The sequence below is a fragment of the Peromyscus maniculatus genome, chromosome 7 (assembly GCF_049852395.1).
Source record: "Peromyscus maniculatus bairdii isolate BWxNUB_F1_BW_parent chromosome 7, HU_Pman_BW_mat_3.1, whole genome shotgun sequence".
Classification (NCBI taxonomy): Eukaryota; Metazoa; Chordata; class Mammalia; order Rodentia; family Cricetidae; genus Peromyscus; species Peromyscus maniculatus.
Window position 1 is genome coordinate 87,623,373 of NC_134858.1, and position 19,183 is coordinate 87,642,555.

General features: G+C 48.0%; 1 protein-coding gene across 4 annotated transcripts in view; it reads left to right on the forward strand.

Annotated features, from left to right (window-relative positions):
- The window catches only part of Rasgrf1 (Ras protein specific guanine nucleotide releasing factor 1), a 111,049-nt gene that overhangs the window by 27,471 nt on the left and 64,395 nt on the right, over window positions 1–19,183 (forward strand). For all 4 annotated transcript variants that reach the window (XM_076576814.1, XM_076576813.1, XM_076576816.1 and 1 more), the window contains exons 3-5: window positions 1,242–1,389; window positions 8,052–8,144; window positions 11,596–11,849. In XM_076576814.1, the coding sequence (XP_076432929.1) occupies window positions 1,242–1,389; window positions 8,052–8,144; window positions 11,596–11,849 (495 nt within the window). The remainder of the gene's footprint in view (window positions 1–1,241; window positions 1,390–8,051; window positions 8,145–11,595; window positions 11,850–19,183) is intronic.

The window sequence follows — 19,183 nt, forward strand, 5'->3', positions numbered from 1 at the left end:
AGGAATATAGACCCAGACTGTTATCCCTGAGAACTCTAACCTTTCCCTTCCAAGGTCCTGACCTTGACCCCATCTGGATAGACACCTCCCTCTGAGATGTTGGAGTCCTGTTCTCCAAGCCTCTCTGCCCACTGGGCCTCTTCATGGGATCAGATCTAGTTTTCCACAACTGTGATGTACTCTGGTGGTCTTGTTCATACCATAGAGCTACGGTATGGAGAGGCCCAGACCAAGAACGTAGAGGACTGGGGTCTCTCTTCAGGGGTGTGGTGACCTCAGGCAAGCCACTTCTTACCTCCATTCCTGCTCTGCTACTCTGTCCATCTGTGTGCCACGCATTAATTTGGGAATCTGATAAGATACCTTCCCCTCCTCCCCACCTTTGCCTGTCCTTTGGGACTGTCTCTGACCTGGTGCCACCTAATCACCTCACCTCATTATCAATTATTGCCAACACAACTCTCCTACCCAGGGCCGCCCTAAAGTGGGTATGTACCCAAGGAACTATGTTTGGAGTCAAACGCCTCAGCTCCAACGTGGTGGTGTGTTACCTAGGACCTCCTGGAAGTCTTCCCTGAGCACAGTCCTTGTTGCTGGCCCCCTCCTTCTTAGCACACACTAAGAACCTGTGACTCCCCACTGGACACTTCTATGTCCTGTGCAGTCTTCAGGCATCACCCAAACGAACAATGAGAAGTCTGTGCCTCCTCATCCCCCATATATCCCACAAGGCCTGATGCATGCATCTGTAGTCACCCTTGCATACAGCAAGTGTCCACTGAGTACTTTTTAGGCACATAGAGTATCCCCCTCCATCACCATGCTACTAGTAGCTCTGAAGCTGAAAGAAGATCCCTGGAGTCCACCAAGGCAATTCATCTGAATCCCAGAAGTAGCCTAAGAAGAAGTGTGGAGTTAGGGAGACGGGGAAGGGTATGTTTCAAAATGCCTATCTACCTAGACAACATCCCAGGGGGAGAGGAGAGGAGGGGAGGTAGGGAGAACGTGTGTGTCTGTGTGTGCGTATGATATATAGAAAGAAACAAAGACATAGATAGATGATAGATAGATAGATAGATAGATAGATAGATAGATAGATAGATAGATAGATAGATAGATAGATAGAACGCATAACAAAGAAAGCCAAGCAAATAAAGCAACCGGAAGTTGGTGTGCAATGGGATGTGCAGGGCCCAGAGACAGGGAGCAGCATCTCACCTGCCATGCACCTCTGTCCACAGCTACAGGACACTGGCCACGGAGCACGAGGCGCTCATGCAGAAGTACCTGCACCTGCTGCAGATAGTAGAGACAGAGAAGACGGTGGCCAAGCAGCTGCGACAGCAGATCGAGGACGGCGAGATCGAGATCGAGCGACTGAAGGCAGAGGTGACTGCCAGCCAGGGGTCCCCAGTCCAGATCAAAGCCCTGACTCACCCCGCCTCTGTGCTTCCCAAGTGCCACCTGAAGCGTGTCCCCCGCCCCTCTGCTGCTGAGTTGTTTTCTGTAATGCAGGGTCTTTGCTATGACCTAACCAGGTGATAAGGATAAGTGAGATGCTTATGGACAAGTTATTAGAGGGTGCCGGGACACGTTAACTGTCACCATTGTTAGCTCAGATTCTGGAGTGCAATATCACCTGCAGTCATTACTGTGGGCTTTCTCTGTGTCTGCACCAGATACACGAGTGTCAGATAGCCAGTCACGGGCTTTTAGGGCCTGCCCCTGACGGCATGCCGTCAAGCTTGCCTTGTGTGTGGCCTCATTGGGCAGAAGTCCTGTACACACCTCCGGGAGCCTAGCCACTCATTCCCAAATGAGAATCTGCATTTATATACCATGCCAGGAGATGCTGTTGACTCCTGGGAGCACAGGTATCCTTCCTAGAAGCCCATGTGACATCCTGGATGTGGAGAAAAAACATGCAAGAACCCACCTAAGGAGGGTACAGTGAGAGGAGAGGATTCACATGATCCAGGCCTGCAATCCCCAGTTTGTACTCCCTGATCCCATCAGGCTCCACTCAAAAAAAAAAAAAATGTAATCCCAACAGCAAAGGACGATGAACCTGCAAGTGTCAACTGCAGAGCTAGAAGCCCTGGGTGCAGGGTTCTCTGTGCACAGAACCCCTTCCCACACCTGTAGCTGTAGCCCAGTGCCTCCCAGCCCTGTCCAGAAAGTTCAGAGACTCAGAGTCACCAACCCCATCTTATCCAGCAACAGCAAAGCTCTCCATCAGCAGCAACATTGACTTACAGCTTCATGTTTAACTGAAGTTCCACATTTGACCCATCTCTAACCCTACAAGACTTCAGACACATCTCCTTCATCAGCCCCCATTGCCATCCCAGAGGAATAAGCCGTGAGGAGCCAGGCTCAGAGAGCTCGGGTCACTTGTCCAAACACACACAGCTGAGAAGTGACAGATGTCAAACTGGAACACAGGCTCCCGTCCACCTGCTAATCTTTCTACTCTGTACAGAGCCTCTGACAGTCAGTCTTCCAGAGGCTAGCCCAAAATTATCGCCTAACACCGCTGGCTCATTCTGGGCTCCAGCCCACTCTGGAGAGAAGCTCTGAGATCTGTGATAGCCCAGCATAGCTTCCTGAATATAAACAGAGCTGCCCCTGGCCCCAACACACACACACACACACACACACAAAGAGGCCAGGGAAGGACTGTGGCCCCATTACCCAATTACTAACTGGGACTGTGCAGTCACCTAGCACCACCCAGCATCCCAGAGCACTGAACTGTCCTACCCCCTGGCCTTTGCACATGTTATTGCTCTTTTTTTTTTTTTTTTTTTTTTTTTAGATTTATTTATTATGTATACAGTATTTTGCCTGCATGTGTCCCTGCAGGCCAGAAGAGGGTACCAGATCTCATTACAAGTGGTTGTGAGTCACCATGTGGTTGCTGGGAATTGAACTCAGGACCTCTGGAAGAGCAGTCGGTGCTCTTAACCACTGAGCCATCCCTCCAGCCCATTATTGCTCTTTTTTGGCATGCCTTTCTCATGCCCATGTTTCTAGCCAAATCCTGTCAAGAACAGTTACCTCCCGAAGGGGCTCCTGGCTAGCATGTACTTTAGGTCCTCTGCTCACAAGGCTTCTGAAGACCAACACAATGCTCCCTGTGTGTCTGTAATTTCAGCAGCCTGGTAGGAACCCCATAAGGGTTAGGCAGTCTCTGCTACCACTCAGCCCCTCTTGCCTGGCATGATAGATTGTGAGGGCTTGATGAGTGAGTGAACGCAGGCTCTGGAAGGTTCTAGGGGTATGGAGATGTCTGCCTTTCTAGTCCACTGTATTAGAGTGTGAACAGGGACACAATGGTGCTGCATGAGCCCTGGTCCTGACAAGGTGTTTGAAAGCCAGGGGGGTATAAGCTCAGTTTGCACTTGGCCCTAAATACTTTTATCAGTTTGTGGGCCCAAGAAGGCACAGGTGCAGAAGACAGAGCTCCCTGAGGGGCTAGGAGCAGAATGCAGACCAGTCGGAAACGTGTGTGTGTGTGTGTGTGTGTGTGTGTGTGTGTGTACTGCATGCACATGTGTCTGTGTGTATATCTGTGTGTGTATTACATGCGTGTGTGTGTGTGTGTGTGTGTGTGTGTGTGTGTGTAATGGCAGAAAAGGCCCATTTGATGGGAATTTAGAGCAATATTTCCATTCAAATGCCCTGCCCTTCACAGTAGATACACAACACTGTCCTGGCTGTACTATGTAGCCTAGGCTGGTGTCTTAGTTATGGTTTCTATTACTGTGAAGAGACACCATGATCACAGCAACTCTTATAAAGGAAAACATTTAATTGGGGTGGCTTACATTTTCAGAGGTTTAGCCCATTGTCATCATGATGGGATATGGCAGCATGCAGGCAGACATGGTGCTGGAATAGGAACTGAGAGTTCTACATCTTGATCCACAGGCAACAGAAGGGGATTGTATCCCACTCTGGGCATAGTTTGAGCTATGAGATCTCAAAGTCCACCCCACAGTGACACATTTCTTCCAACAAGCCCATACCTACTCCAACAAGGCCACACCTCCTAATAATGCTGCTCCCTATGGGCCAAGCACTCAAACACCTGAGTCTATGGGGGAACATACCTATTCAAACCTCCACAGCTGGCCTCATGAACCTCGTGACTCAACTTCCCAGCTGGTAGTATACAGCAGTAATTCCAGCAGCTCCCTGCCTGTCACAGAGCCCAACACCAAGACACCACTGGGATTTTCAGATGGGGTGAGCACAAAAGAGACATATGGGCTTGGAAGAGACCAAAGGAAAGCAAGGAGAAAATTGAGTTGCTACAGGCCATAGCCTAAGACTTCTGCAACAACCCAAGTTCCTAACTCTCCTGAACTGTATTCCCAACCTGATCCTTAAATAAAGACTCTAGGCTCAGGGGATAAAGGCGTTTGCCACCAAGCCTTATGAGTTCAATCTCCAGGTCACATGATGGAAGAGAGAATAACTGGTGGAAGTTGTCCTTTGACTTCCAGAGGCATGCACGCATGTGTGCACACAAACACCACACACATAAATAGATGAAATGAATGGACAGGGGAATTTTAAAGACTCTAAGTCTGTTAGGGCTGTCTGAGCACTGAGCATCACAGCACAGTGTGAGGCTTGGTTATGCCTATTTTCTGCCCTGGTCCCCACTGACTGAATGTCCTATAGAAGGCCTATCGGAAGTGTGCTGCAACTTTTAATTGCTTTTTAAATTTTTGGTTTATATTTATTTTATTTTCTTTTTTTTTTTTTTTTTTTTTTTTTTTTTTTTTTTTTTTTTTTGGTTTTTCGAGACAGGGTTTCTCTGTGTAGCTTTGCGCCTTTCCTGGAGCTCACTTGGTAGCCCAGGCTGGCCTCGAACTCACAGAGATCCGCCTGGCTCTGCCTCCCGAGTGCTGGGATTAAAGGCGTGTGCCACCACGCCCGGCATATTTATTTTATTTTCTATGTGTTAGTGTTGCCTGTATGTTTGTGCACTATGTGTGTGCATGGTGTCCAAGGAGGTCAAAAGAGGGCATCAGATTCCTGGTTCTGAAGTTTTGGAGGGTGATCAGTCACCCTGTGGATGCTGGAAACTGAATTCAGGGCCTCTGAAAGAGGAGCTGGCGCTCTTAACCTCTGAGCCAACTCTCCAGCCCCCATCATCAGTTTTAAATGCAGGCCAGCCCCGAACCACCACCACCTCCCTCAGTGCACATATCAAAACTGGCAAAGAAAAGCAGGATGGCGTGAAGATAAAGACCTTCAGGCCAAGAGGGACTGTTGACCCAGCCACAGCAACCTCTGAGTTCACCAGAGCTCTGTGTTTGCATGCCACTGTGTGTGCATGTGCGTGTGTGAATGTGTGTGTGTGTGTGTGTGTGTGTGTGTGTGTGTGTGTGTGTGTGTGTGTGTGTACCATAAGCCTCTTAAATTACAGGCCAAAATTTTGGCCTTTTATTTCAACATGTAAATGTTCAAAGCTTAAGAATTGCTGAGAAAATATAAGAAAGTAGCACAGAGGTGGGGGGTGGGAGGGAAGCAGAGAACAAGCAAGCAGGTCTCTCCACTGAACATTCCAGTTAGTTGTTTTCAGACACTCTCCAAGTGAAGGCCAACCAGGGTAATTTTAGCAGCCTAGCAGTGGAGAGCCTGAAACTGCTCACTCCACTTTCAAAGGCTTCAGTGGCTCATTTTTGAGAGCCATTCATCCTGAGGTTCAGCATGTGGCCTTGAGGGCACACAGCCTCGTGTTCTGAGGAGGGAGCAGCCTGCCCGCAGCTGTGTTTAGAGAATTCCCTGAGCTTCTGTCTTTAGATGTGCTGGGCTCAGTGACTGCTGTAGCTTCCTGTGGTTGGGGGTTTTGAGGTCACTGTTGCTCTGATCGGTTTTTGATTCACTTATTTTTTACAGCTAACAAGGGCGTGTTGCATGCTGGGTCCTATGCTAGCCCCCAAGAGCTCTAATGAATGAGACCACTCTAACCACTCCACAGAACTCTCAGCAAAGCAAGGAGAAGAGGTGGCTTCCCTTCAATAGAAAGTTCTTTCTTTTTACTATGTGAGCCCCAGTACAAGATGATCGTTGGCCTGTCCCCTGGGACAGTCTCAGACAGACTTAGGATGTCCAGCTCCTGGACACCAGCCCTTGGTTTTGGTCTTGATTCTCTATGATCCCCAAATAAAACAAATGGAGCTTGTTTTAGATATTCTGGGGGCTACCTTAGCTCTCTGGGCAAGTAGCTAAGCTCCAAAGAGGACTTTGATTCCAAGAAATGCTTCAGGGTAACCCAGAGAGGAGAGAAGCCAGCCACGAGAGCTATACTCTAAGCCACCAGCCTTGATCTGATTTATCCCCCGGTGTGCTTTTGTTGGAAAGACAAAGGACAACCCAATGTCTGCAAGTGAGCTAGTGTTGCCTACCACAGAGGTATGTGTACATACATGTTCATGGCTGCTATATTCCCAATAGCTAGGACACAAAACCAGCACATGGGTGCATAAAGAAAACAAGGCACATAACACATGTGGAACTTTATGTGGCCATAAAAAAAAAAAAAATAATGACATTTGCAAGAAAATAGATGGAACTGAGGATCACTGCATTAGGTGAAATAAGCCAGAATCAGTCAAATACTGCACATTTTCTCATATGTGGAATCTAGGTTTAAGATTATATACATGTGCGTTTGTATGTGTGTGCTGTGTAATTAAAGAGGATCACAAGAGAGGAAGATGAAATCCTAAGGAATTGGAGGGAAAGTGGGTGATGGATACATATAATAAAAAAGCAGAAAGAGGGACTGGCTGTCTGGGGGAAGGAAGAGAAACAGCCTGAAGGGGTAGGGAGGCGGGGAGAGGAGAAAGGGGACATATGAGAACCAAGGATAATAACGATGTGTATGAAGAAAACTTGACATAGGCTACAAAATGGATGAACCCTGAGGGCGCAGTGCTAAACAAAATACCAAGTAACTCCACAAGAGCTTCCTGGTGTAAAATTCACAGATGTGGGAAGCAGCACAGATGTGTGTCAGCAGCTGGAGGAGGAAGGACTTACAGAGTTTCCATCTGAAGACCCCAGGGAGGAACGGCGATGTTGGCTGCACATTACAAATAGACTGGCTGCCTCCAGACAAAGCACCCAATAATGGTTCACTGGGGAGGGCAGTGAGAGGGTTCAACAGGTGAAGGCACTTGCCTCCAAGCCTGACGGTGTAAGTTCAATCCTGAGCCCCACGTGGTGGAGGGAGAGCATGGGCTCCTGAAAGCTGTCCTCTGACCCCCACAAATGTGTGTGTGTGTGTGTGTGTGTGTACATAAACAAACCTTTGTTTAAAAAATTATTGATGGGTGCTAGGGAGCTGGCTCAGTCAGTACAGTCCCTGCCACGGTGGCACAAGGACCTGAGTTCAGATCCCCAGAACCCAAGTAAAAAGTTAGGCATGGCGGGACATGCCTGTAATCCCAGTCTTGGGTGAAAGGGTGAAGACAGAAGGATCCTTGACGTTCATTAGCAATCCATCCTAATTGAATTTATTCAATGAAAGACCTTGTTTGAAAACTTAAAGGTGGAGAGTAATCAAGGAAAGACCTCGGGCCTCCATATGCAGGAACATACAAGTACATATTTGTCTGCACACACATGCACATACCACACACATATACAACATTACACACTAAAAAAAAAGATTCACATGGTAACTTTTATCTTCCTATATAGCTTACTACAGTAAAAATAAAAGGGACCTGTGGTTTGCAGAACATGGAAGAAAACCAGAGATCAGGCTATAGCCACCACCTCACACCTAGAAGGGCCTTGTCCACACTCTGATGGCCCCAAAGTATCCAAGGTAGACTTGTTCCAATGCAGCGTGCACTTCTGTACGGGCATCTGGGGTCTGTGTGGTTCACGGACAAAGCACTAGGCACAAGAGACTCATCACCCAACACTGTCAACTCTTGTGGCAGAGGAAGCAGGCTTCGGGTGCTGCCACTGCCTGCTGGCCAGTGTCCTCTACCCACTATTGATCTGTGATTCTGTTGCAGATTGCATCCCTGCTCAAGGACAACGAACGCATCCAGTCCACCCAGATCGTCACTCCCAATGATGAGGACAGTGACATCAAGAAAATTAAGAAGGTCTGTACCCTCCCTGGCTGGCAGTGTCTACCGCCATATGTGGGGATATGCCCCACATATCCTTATGGCATGCCATTCACCCAGTCCCCTCAGCTCCAGAGATGGAACCAGGAGCCACCTGCCTCTCTTGACGCCTGTCATGCCATTCTTTTTGGTTGTCCCTGTGAGCGAAGGTGAGCTAGCCCCATTTTATAGAGACAAGGGAGAGGAAGGAGGAGATGGGGTCAGGACCAAGGTCTAGGAAGTCTCCTTTAAGAGTTTTTCCTCCAAGAACGGTGCAGCCTCACCAAGGCTCCTCGGGCATCTTTCCATCATGGCTTCTTTGCTTGTCATCCACCTCCCCCACTTCTCTGTCTCTGTCTCTCTCTCTCTCTGTCTCTGTCTCTCTCTGTATCTCTCTCTCTGTGTGTGTCTTTCTGTCTCTCTGTCTCTCTCTGTCTCTCTCTCTCTCACACACACACACACACACACACACACACACACACACACACACACACGCACCTCACGACTGCATACTCCCCAGCAGGGCTCAGCAGGGAGCTGGCCTTCAAAGACCCCCACAGTCAGCCCCTGCTTCGGCTCTAACAGAGTTTCCAAGGGGAAAGATATTTGACAAAGTGCCAGGGACCTGCCCAGGAGCCAGAGTAGTAACAATACTATGGACCACCCTATAGTGCCACAGCCCAGGGAAGGGGCCTGGCTATGTTTTCATCTTGCCAGACTCAAGACAAGAGAGCTGGTTCACCCTGAGGACAACAAATGAAACAAGATCTTCCTTGTCAGGCTTGCAGGAAGGACCCCATGCCACACGCAGACCAGAAACTGCAAACATATCCCACAGGCCAAGTCCAGCCCTCCCCGGTGCACATGGCTTCCAGCCCATGTATATTTTCCCATTTATATTTGTTGCTAGTGCTTTAAGAGCTAAACACTTCACGCGGAAATCTGGATATCTGCTTTCTCAAAAATAGAAATTGCAGCAGCATTCATTAGCCACTTTCTACGTGCCAGATGCTATTCTGGGAGCTTGATGCAGATCAAGTGGCTCCTCAGTGAAAGCCACTGAGAATTGATCATCATCTCCCTCTCATATCTGGGGAAGCTGAGACACAGAGAGGCCAGCTAACCTGTCAAAGCTCACACGGCAAAGTGTCTGCAGGGAGACATTCAAATCCTGGCACAGTTCTCAAGCCCATGCCCCCAGCTGCATGAGCATGTGGCCTCCCAGAGAAGCCGGAGGTCTAACAGCCTGGGCCACGTCCTAGAGAGTTAGCAATGTCAGCTGCGAGCAGAAGAGGTTGTCCTCTCCCGTTCCCAAGCCAGCCACATGGGCATACAGGAGCTGTCAGGTTCTCACAGGCAAACAGGAAGATTTGGCACCAGGTCCCACCAAGGCAGGGACAACCGGCTCTGCTATGGCCCCTGAGCATCTCTGCCCACCATCAACTCAGGGCAGCCCTTTCTGCTGACAGCATTTGATAGGGGCTGGCTGAAATCCACCCCCATATCTGTTCCTTGGGGATTTAAAGCCCTCCCTTCTCTACAAATGCCTCCCCTCCCTAGAGGTGAGTCTGCACTGCGGGCTGCTTTGTTGTCCATGGTCAGTGCCCTTCAGTATAGATTCCTGTATGCTGGCCCCAGCCCCGTGTCCCTCCCTGTGCAGATCATGAGCTTGTCCACATCCCAGAAGCCTAAAGAGTGCAGAAGGTAGGTGACCCTGGATTAGAAACCTGTGCAGCTGAGGACAACTGTGTGTGTGTGTGTGTGTGTGTGTGTGTGTGTGTGTGTGTGTGTGTACTGTCTTAGGGTTTCTGCTGCTATGTTGAAACACCATGACCAAAGCAACTGGGTGGGGGAGGGTTTATTTGGCTTGCATATCATAATCCACTGAAGGAACAAAGACAGGAATGTAAATAGAGGAGGAACCTGGAGGCAGGAGCTGATACAGAGGCCATGGAGGGATGCTGCTTTCTGGTTTGCCACCCCCCTCCCCGTCGTGGTTGCTCAGTCTGCTTTCTTATAGCACCCAGGACCACCAGCCCAGTGGTGGTACGACCCACAAGGGGCTGGGCCCTCCCACATCAATCACTAATTAAGGAAATGTCCTACAGGCTTGCCTACAGCCCTTTTTTTTTTTTTTTTTTTTTTTGAAATTTTTTTCTTTATTAAGAAATTTTCTACTCACTCCACATACCACCCACAGATGCTACCTCCTCCCTCCTCCCACCCCCCATCCCTCTTTCCCAAGCCATCCCGCATCTCCACATCCCCCAAATCGAGGTCTCCTATGGGGAGTCAGCAGAGCCCAGCACACTGAGCCTAGGCAGGTCCAATCCCCTCCCCACTGCACCAAGGCTGTGCAAGGTGTCACACCACAGGCACCAGATTCCCAGAATACAGCCCGATCTTATGGAGACGTTTTCTCATTTGCAGCCCTCCTCTTTGATGACTCTAGCTGTGTCAAGATGACATAACACTAGCCAGTACATGTGTGTATGTCTATCCGTGTCTTCATGTGTGTGTGTGTTTGTGTGAGTATATCGCATACATCCGTGTGTCCTTATGTGTCTATGTGTATTTGTCATGTGTCTGTGTATAAATGGCTCTGTGTATATATGTCTGTGTAGGTGTGCGTGTGGCTGTGTGTATGTGTATGTGTGTATCTGCTTGTATCTGTGTGTGTTTCTGTTTCTATGTGTATGTGTGTTGCATGTGTAGTATGTATGTTTATGTGTGTCTGTGTTCTCTGTATGTGTTCCTGTGTGTGTGTTTATGCACATGCGTGAGTGAAGACCCTTTCCCAAGCCCCTGCCACTTGTCAGAGGCCACTTCTCTCAGCCTCCTTCAAGGCCACTGAGCAAGTGCCCGGCTCATTTCCCCGCTGAGTTGGGAGAGGCTCCAGCCTGGCACTGGGGCTCAGAAGCCACTGAAGAGCTGGAGATGAGCAGATTTGCTGTGTTCTGTTCAATTTGATAATTACCCTCTCCAGACAAGCTTTAATTGAAACCTCTGGGCTCTCTGAAGAGTCATTAGACAAGACGCAACCATGCCCAAAAACAGCCTAGCAACCCTTCTCCTCACGCTAGCTCTGGGTGGAAACTTTCGGCCCACTTTTCCTCCTTTCTGCTCTTCCAAAGCAATCAGGGAACTTGTTAAAATGCAGCGGGCTGGGGCAGGCCCTAGAACCCACACTTCTGACAAGCCGTCTAGTCCATACCGCGATTGCTCCCTGGCCCTATTTCACAGATAGGACAATCGTCTCAGAGGGCCCAAAGAGCATGCTCAGCATCTCACGGGCAGCAGAGCCGGCTCTGCATCTCAGCTCTTCTCCCCTGAGCTCACAGCTGCAGGGTTGACTGACCCTGCTCCCTGCCCTTGAGGTGCTCACGGTTCACAAAAAAAACAAGAGTAACTGATGCTAACCTAAATCTCCCCCACTGGTCTTAACCAGGTACAGAGCTTCCTTCGGGGCTGGCTGTGCCGGCGGAAGTGGAAGACCGTCATCCAGGACTACATCCGGTCTCCCCATGCCGACAGCATGCGCAAGAGGAACCAGGTGGTGTTCAGCATGCTGGAGGCCGAGGCCGAGTACGTGCAGCAACTGCACATCCTTGTCAATAATTTTCTGCGCCCACTACGCATGGCCGCCAGCTCCAAGAAGCCTCCCATCACACACGATGATGTCAGCAGCATCTTCCTGAACAGGTAAGCAGGACAGACAGCAAAGGTGGGAAGGAGGCCCGAAAGAACTGGTCAACAAACAAATGCTGAGCTGAATCCTGTCGCAAACCCACATCTGTTTCCCACCAAGTACAGCTGAGGAACCCGCGGCCCAGAGAGGAAGGAAATAAGCCAAGGTCATATGGCATGGGAATATGAACTGGGGCCTACGTAGTCTAAATGGAAAGCCTTTTGACACTGTAAGACAGTTATCAGTGACAGTTTTGGCCGCACAGTTTTGAGGAGGTTGTTACCGACATCTGATAGGCAGAGGGCACAGATACTTCTAAACAGTTTATAACGCACGGAAACTATTCCACCCCAAATACCAACACCACCACTGTTGAGAAACTCTACTTTCTATGTTTAAGAGTTAGAAACTGTCTTCATCTATTTCGGATGGCTATAACAAAGTACCTGAAGCTGAGTACTTTACTGTTTAAAATGGTTGGAAATACAACTCAGGTGGAGCACATTTGCCTAGTATATGGGAGACCCTTGATTATATCCCCAGCACTGAAGAAGAAAAAAAAGGAAGAAAAGAAAAGAGAGTTTATTTGCACTCATGTTTTGGAAGTTTAAGAGCTTACCTTGACTTCTGGGAGTCTCTTGTAGTAAGAGACTCTCTGGACAGAAGCACCTGAAAGAGAGGTATCACACAGCAAACAAGCAAGCAAGCGAGGAAGGAGCCCCCCCCCTCATTCTTACAGCAGCCCACTCTTTCCAGAACCAACCCACTCCTGTTTGTAAGACCCAGCCCTCAGTGCAGAGCCATCACCAGCCCCTTCCAGAGCAAGACAGTCCCGCTCAGCCACACCTCTCTGACAGTCCACTTTCCCATACCATCAGAGAGTTTCGTCAGGAACAAACCACAGCTCAAATGAGGCTACCAGATGTTAGCTGAGGCATGCTCTTTATCTTAGTGCCATCCCAGTGACCTGGAGGCCAGGTTCAGATTTCAGTTCTCAACTGCCAGAGCTCTGCTGCGGACTGTGCCACCCCTCACCTAGTGGAAACATTTCCTTTGCCACCTGCGGGCTCTCAGCCCTCTTGCTCTTCATCAGCCTCTTTCTAAAAGGACTTTTCTTAGGAGACGATTTGAGTATACTTTCCCAGTGGGTGACAAAATTTCATAAACTAGATAAAAGCACCAAAAAAAAGAAGACACAGAAATAGCCTGTTGTTCCCAGATGGGTCTCACCAGGAGTAAGGCGGTTCCCATGTGGTGCTCTGGGTTCCCAAAACTGTGTTTCCTTTTCAAATCTTCATTCTGTTCTTTTGCTAACAAACCAGGTCCTCCTCTGAGACCTCTGCATGGATACTTGGGACATGGGTCACTTTCTCTGTATCTGCCATTTCTGCCAAAGGAATGTGGCAAGTTTTAAATCCTATGGGACATCATGAAGTGATGGGAGAGGCAGCAGGGTGTGGGTCTGATGTCCAGGCAGGAGAGTAGGCTGAAGCAGCCAAAAGTTGGTGGGTGGAGCAAGACTGGTACAGAGGATGTAACGGGGCGTTCGAACAGCAGAGGGTGGGACAGGGAAACAGATGCAGGCAGCGGGAAGGATATAGCTTCTGGCCTCCTGAGACCTTTGAGAAACTGAATCAGAGCGCTTGTTGGGGGCAAGGGCAACAGTCGTAATTGGTCATATTTGTGTTTTCCTAACAGGTCAGGCCATGATTGTAAACTTTTGGTAACTGTTTAACATTATCACTAAAAGATAATTTCGCCTTTTGCTTTTATTTGTCTTTCCATGGTTTTATTGTACTGTGGTGGTTTTTTGTTTTTGGTTTTGGGTTTTTTTTTTTTGTTTTGTTTTGTTTTTTGTTTTTTGTTTTTTTTTTGTTTGTTTTTTGGTTTTTTTTTTTTTTTTTTTTTTTTTTTTTTTTTTTTTTTGGTGATGGGAGTGGGGGAGGTGTCAGGACCTCACGGTGTAGCCCAGGCTGGTCTCAAACTTGGAACTCCATGAACGGTCAGAGATCTGGCTCCTCTGCCTAAAGTGTTTGGATTAAAGTTGTGGACCACTTCTCCGGCTTCATTAGAATTCTTATAACCTGAAATTTTGGGTTGAATGTTCATACTACAGGCAAGGTGTGGTGGCACATACCTGTAACCCAAGCATTCAAAACTGGTTGGGCTACATCATAGTGAGACCATGTCCGAGAGAGAGACAGAGCTTGTGTAAAGCATTTAGCCAAGCATGTCCCAAGGGCTCATAATAATATGCCCTGAAAGAAATCAGCTTCATATCTGTGTTAGGAGCATTCCCATTATAAAACCAGCCTTACTTTATATGGAAACCAAGCAAAGACATCATGAGAAAAGAAAACCACAGACCAGTATCTCTCATGAGTGTGGATGCAAAGTATCAAATTGAACCCAGTGGTGTAGAAAAGGAATAAGATAGACTAAGTAGGACTCATTTCAGGAATGCACACTTCATTTGATATTGAAAATTAATCAGTATAACTTACTGTATTACCTCGATATAAGTGTCCCTCAGTAATCCTGAGGGATTGGTTCCAGGACCTCTGCAGACAGCAAAAACTGCAGATACCCAGCCCCTTATGTAAAATAGCCTATTTGCATCTAACCCTCACATCCCCCTGTATATTTTAAATCACCACTAGATCACTTATAATAACCAGAGCCATGAGAATGTTATGCAAATAGTTATTATGATACAATGTTTAGGAAAAATGACAAGAAAGTCTGTACATAGTCACTACAGACACAATTTTTTAAAGACTTTTTTACTTTACGTATCTGGGTGTTCTTCCTGTATGTGTATCTGTGTATCATGTATGTGCAGTGCCAGAGGAGGTCAGAAGAGGTTGTCACATCCCCTAGAACTGGAGTTATGAATGGTTTATTATCCACCATATAGGTACTGAAAACTAAATCTGGACCCTCTACAAGAGCAGCACGTGCTCTTAACCACTAAGCTGCCTTTCCAGCCCCTACAAACCCAGGGTTTTTTTTCTCCTAGCATTTTTGATGTGTGTGTGGTTGAATCTGTGGATGTGGGACCAGGAGGTACAGAGAGCCAAGTGTGCATTAAGGAGGAAGACCCATGGTCCTACCGGTGAACACGAGTCTGCTGCACTTGGCTTCTTCTCTCTCCTTACTTCTCCTTTCTCGAACAAGAGCTAATGCCTACCCGGTGCTCACCCTCCTAGAAACATGGCCCGCTGAGGACAGCACTTTCTTCCCTGTCTTAAGCTTGATGCTTCCTGTGACCATAAGAACAGCCGGATTGAAAACAAAACAAGCCAGGTGTAGTGGGGCACACCTTTAGTTCCAGCACCCGGGGAGGCAGAGGCAGGTGGATCTCTGTGAGTTCAAGGCCAGTCTGGGCTACAGAGTGAGTTCCAAGACAGCCTGGCCTACCCTGTCTCAACAAAACAAACAAAACAAAAACAGCTGGAATTCTTTTCTAGTCCACTAGCATAACCCAACCCAGACCCTTGCACAGCTGAGTGTCGTGGACAGGTCCCCTGCTAAGGGAGTGCTCTGTGGGACCTGCCTGACTCGGGCTCCATGTACCAGCCCTTGTGCTTTCTGGTCCTCGGGGATGCCCCCAGAAGGCTGGGTTAGGACTCAGAGCAGTGCTAGAAAGTGTTCAAAGATGCACACAACCAGGAACATGGGCTGGGGTTTTAACCTAGTCCTGTTTTGTGCTAAGGCTTGTGCTTTCTCAGGCCACCTTGTGAAATTGCAGAGGAGCGAGCCTAAAATGAGGCTCCTCTCCTCTACTCCATTCTCCTGCTGAGTATAGCTCACAACACAGGGCTCCAAATACCCCTCCATCTGAAGTCTCCCTCTATGTGAGTCCCACCCTCCTCTACTCTAAGTGCCTTGGGCACAGGTTCCAGAACCTGATCCTGCCTGCCTTCCACCTCAACCATGGTGCAGAGGGCTGGGAACCACGTGTGAGGAGCGAGGCTGCCTGCTTGTTTACTGGAGAGCATTTCTGCACACAGTGACACCCGGCCACCTTACTTGTAAGAGGAAATGGACAACCACATTAGAAACCTGATGTCAATTTGGTGATTTAGTTTGCTGACACTCCTTTAAAGAGTCCTGGAGAAGAAAGAGACCTCTCTTCAGGTTGGCAGTATCGTGGAGGGTGTTAACTGCACGCATGCCATACCTCAGAAAGATCCCTCCTTAAGCAGCTGCGGCAGGCTCTGAGTGGCCAGGATGGTCTGCCTATAGAATCGAGCAGTTTCCTTCTAATAAAATCTGTGCCCGGCACTGAGTGCTGGAAGCCACAATAGTGCTAAGAGGCTCCTCTACCAGAGTGATGGGGCGTGTGTATCCTGATGGTCATTCTGATGATTGACAGTGACTGACTTCCTGAAGCCCTGGTTTGTGCCAATGAGGAACTCCATGGGGAAAAAAATGCCATAATCCATTTGTCATGTCTGAATGACTAGTGGACACCAAAGCCACCATAACTAGCAGAGTGAACAGGCCTGCATCTGCCCAGCTCTGGCCCCACGCTGTACACTTTGGACTGGCCTTAGTCATGACTCCTTCCTGGTCACTGAGGCAAGAGGCAGGTAAGCAGGTCTCCTATGAACTGCTTCTCTGTCTTCATTGGTTTCTTTGGATGGTATGTCCCTCACCATTCCCCGGACCTCTTGATACTTATTGGTTGACCTATCCCTCTGTAGACTCCTAGAGTGTCTCTGCTGCCAGAGCCTTCACTACGGTTAAACAGTCATTTCTTTTCTGTATGTGTGTGTGCGCACGCGTGTGCGTGTGTGTACATGGAGAGGCCAAAGGTCAACATTGGGGGTCTCCTTCAATTTCTCTCCATTTTATTTTTTCCCATATATTTTGAAACAAGTTCTCTCACTATACCTAGATCTCACCAATTTGGCTACTCATTGGCAAGTACCAAGGATCCTCTTGTCTGCTTTCCCAGAGCTGGACTTGTAGTCTTATCTTACATCACCATGCTCCATTTTCCATGTGGGTGCTGGAGATCCAAACCAGATCTTCATATTTATGAAACAAGTGCCTGACCCACTGACACCCCACAAGCCCAAACAATGATTTGGTGTCTAGAATCCTCACCAAGGGTGAAGACAGGATCATAGCTACACACTGCATAATTCCTGGGATACCGTACATATAGGGGTCAGCAAAATTTACCTGCAAAGGGCCAGATATGAGGTTTTATATTTTATTATGGGAGGTAAGAGAAGGAAAAGGAGGTTAATGAAGGGACAAATCTGAGCAAAGTACAAAGATACATAAAATATCATTCCTTTAGTCACTAAAAATTAATTAATAAAAAAATAAATATTTTAGAGTTTGTGAATCCTATACTCCCCAGGGCAACTAAGCAGTAATAGAGACATAAACACTGCCAGCACTGGATGTGGAGTGACCAGTGTCTGGTCTGGCACCTGACCATGTGCTGACAGAGCTGTGCACACGACTTGCAGCTTTCCACCTTCAAAGGAGTGTGTACATTTAGAAAATCTTGTTGTAGAGTCTCCTTAGAGAATCACGATAAGCTTAGCATTTTAAAAGAATCAATCATTTTTACTTAAACTGACAGAACTGAATAAAATCAATCATTTTTACCTAAACTGAAAGAGCTGAATAAAATGGAAAGCTTTCCAATTATTCTTATAAAAAATGATTTAGAAAAAAAAGCATGCTTGGGACTAGAGGTGGTGGTTAGGAGCACTTCTTGCTCTTGCAGAAGACCGACATTGAATTCCCAGGACCCACACGGTGACTCACAACCACCCATAACTCCAGATTCAGGGATCCAATGCCCTCTTCTGACTCCATTGGCACAAGGCATGCATGGGATACACGGACATATGCAAGCAAAACATCCATGCACATGAAAGAAATAAATCTAAAGGAATTGTAAAGTACACTTGCATGCATATAGTACTACACTCTCCCCCCTCCCACCCCTTCCTCCCTCCTACTCCCCTTCTCCCAACCAAAAATGTCAATATATACTAAAAGAACAGCCTATGCAAAAACTGAGGCAAGAAAAACTTGAGTGCAGTGGACAGAAATAAAGGCAGAGTGGCAGAAGCAAAGTGAGAAAGAGGGATGGATCCGTAAGACAGACGGGGGGGGGGGGGGGGGGGGGGCGCGGCAGACAGCGGGGAGGCAGTGCAGGCCAAGCCAAGGCCACTCCAGATAATCAGCTCAGACGTTCAAGACTGCTGCGTTAAGAGAGAAGGAGAGCTGGGGACAGGAGTGGAAGCAGGGAGCTGGTGAGGAATCCACTAGCAATCATCTGGCAGAGATGATGGAGAGGCGTGTGCTCTTGAGAGCAGAGCGTGGAATCTACAACATGATGGGTTAGGTGGAGGGACTGAGAAGCTGGCCCGCTGGAGCTGCCATTTAGTCAGAAGGGAAGCTGAGGGTGGAGGAGTAGCTGTGTTGGATAAGTTAGAGGTCACAATCTATGGGAACATGGTAGTGAGTCCAGAGTCCGGGTAGTTTGTAATCCAGATGGGTAGCTTTTCCCATTGTCTACAGAACAACTTAAAAATATAAGAAAATGACCCTGCTTATAATAGAACCAATGACAGGATTCTGTAAAAATAAACAGAGGCCCCAAATGATGAGGACATAAAGAAGGACTCAGAAACACTGAGTGGGACTGGGGAGATGACTCAGTGGGTATTCAGGTCTGAGTTCCACCCCAGAGCCTCAGGTGAAAACCCTGAGGGTGGTAGTGTGTACCTGTAATATTGGCACTGAGGTGGCAGAGACAGGGAGACCCCTGGGGCTCAATGGCCAGCCAACCTAGCTTACTTGGTGAACTTCAGACCAGTGAGAGACCCTGTCTCAACATCAAGTTGACAGTGTTCATGAGGAATGTGCCAAAGATTGTCCTCTGGCCTCCATATGTATACACACCTGCAAATGCATGTGTGTACAGGGAGGGAGGGAGAGAGGGAGGGAGGAAGGGAGGGAGGGAGGGAGGGAGGGAGGGAGGGAGGGAGGGAGGGAGGGAGGGGTGCCAATGTCCAGATTAGAAAGATTCCCTGTCAGAAATGTCCTTTCACCAAAAACATTCTCCAAATGTAATGTAGTCCTCCTCATAGTGTAACCTAGCAAAATGATTTTAAAGTTCACCTGAACAATGAAAGACACACATCCTACCTTCAATTAAAATATGTTATAAAGAGGAGGGGAAGATGACTGGGTGGGTAAATGGGTTGCTGCACAAGCATGAAAACTGGAATTCAGGTCCTCAGCACCCACACAAATGCTGGGTGGGTGCAGTGGTCCATCTGTAGTCAGCCAAGCAAGCTGACTAGCTAGA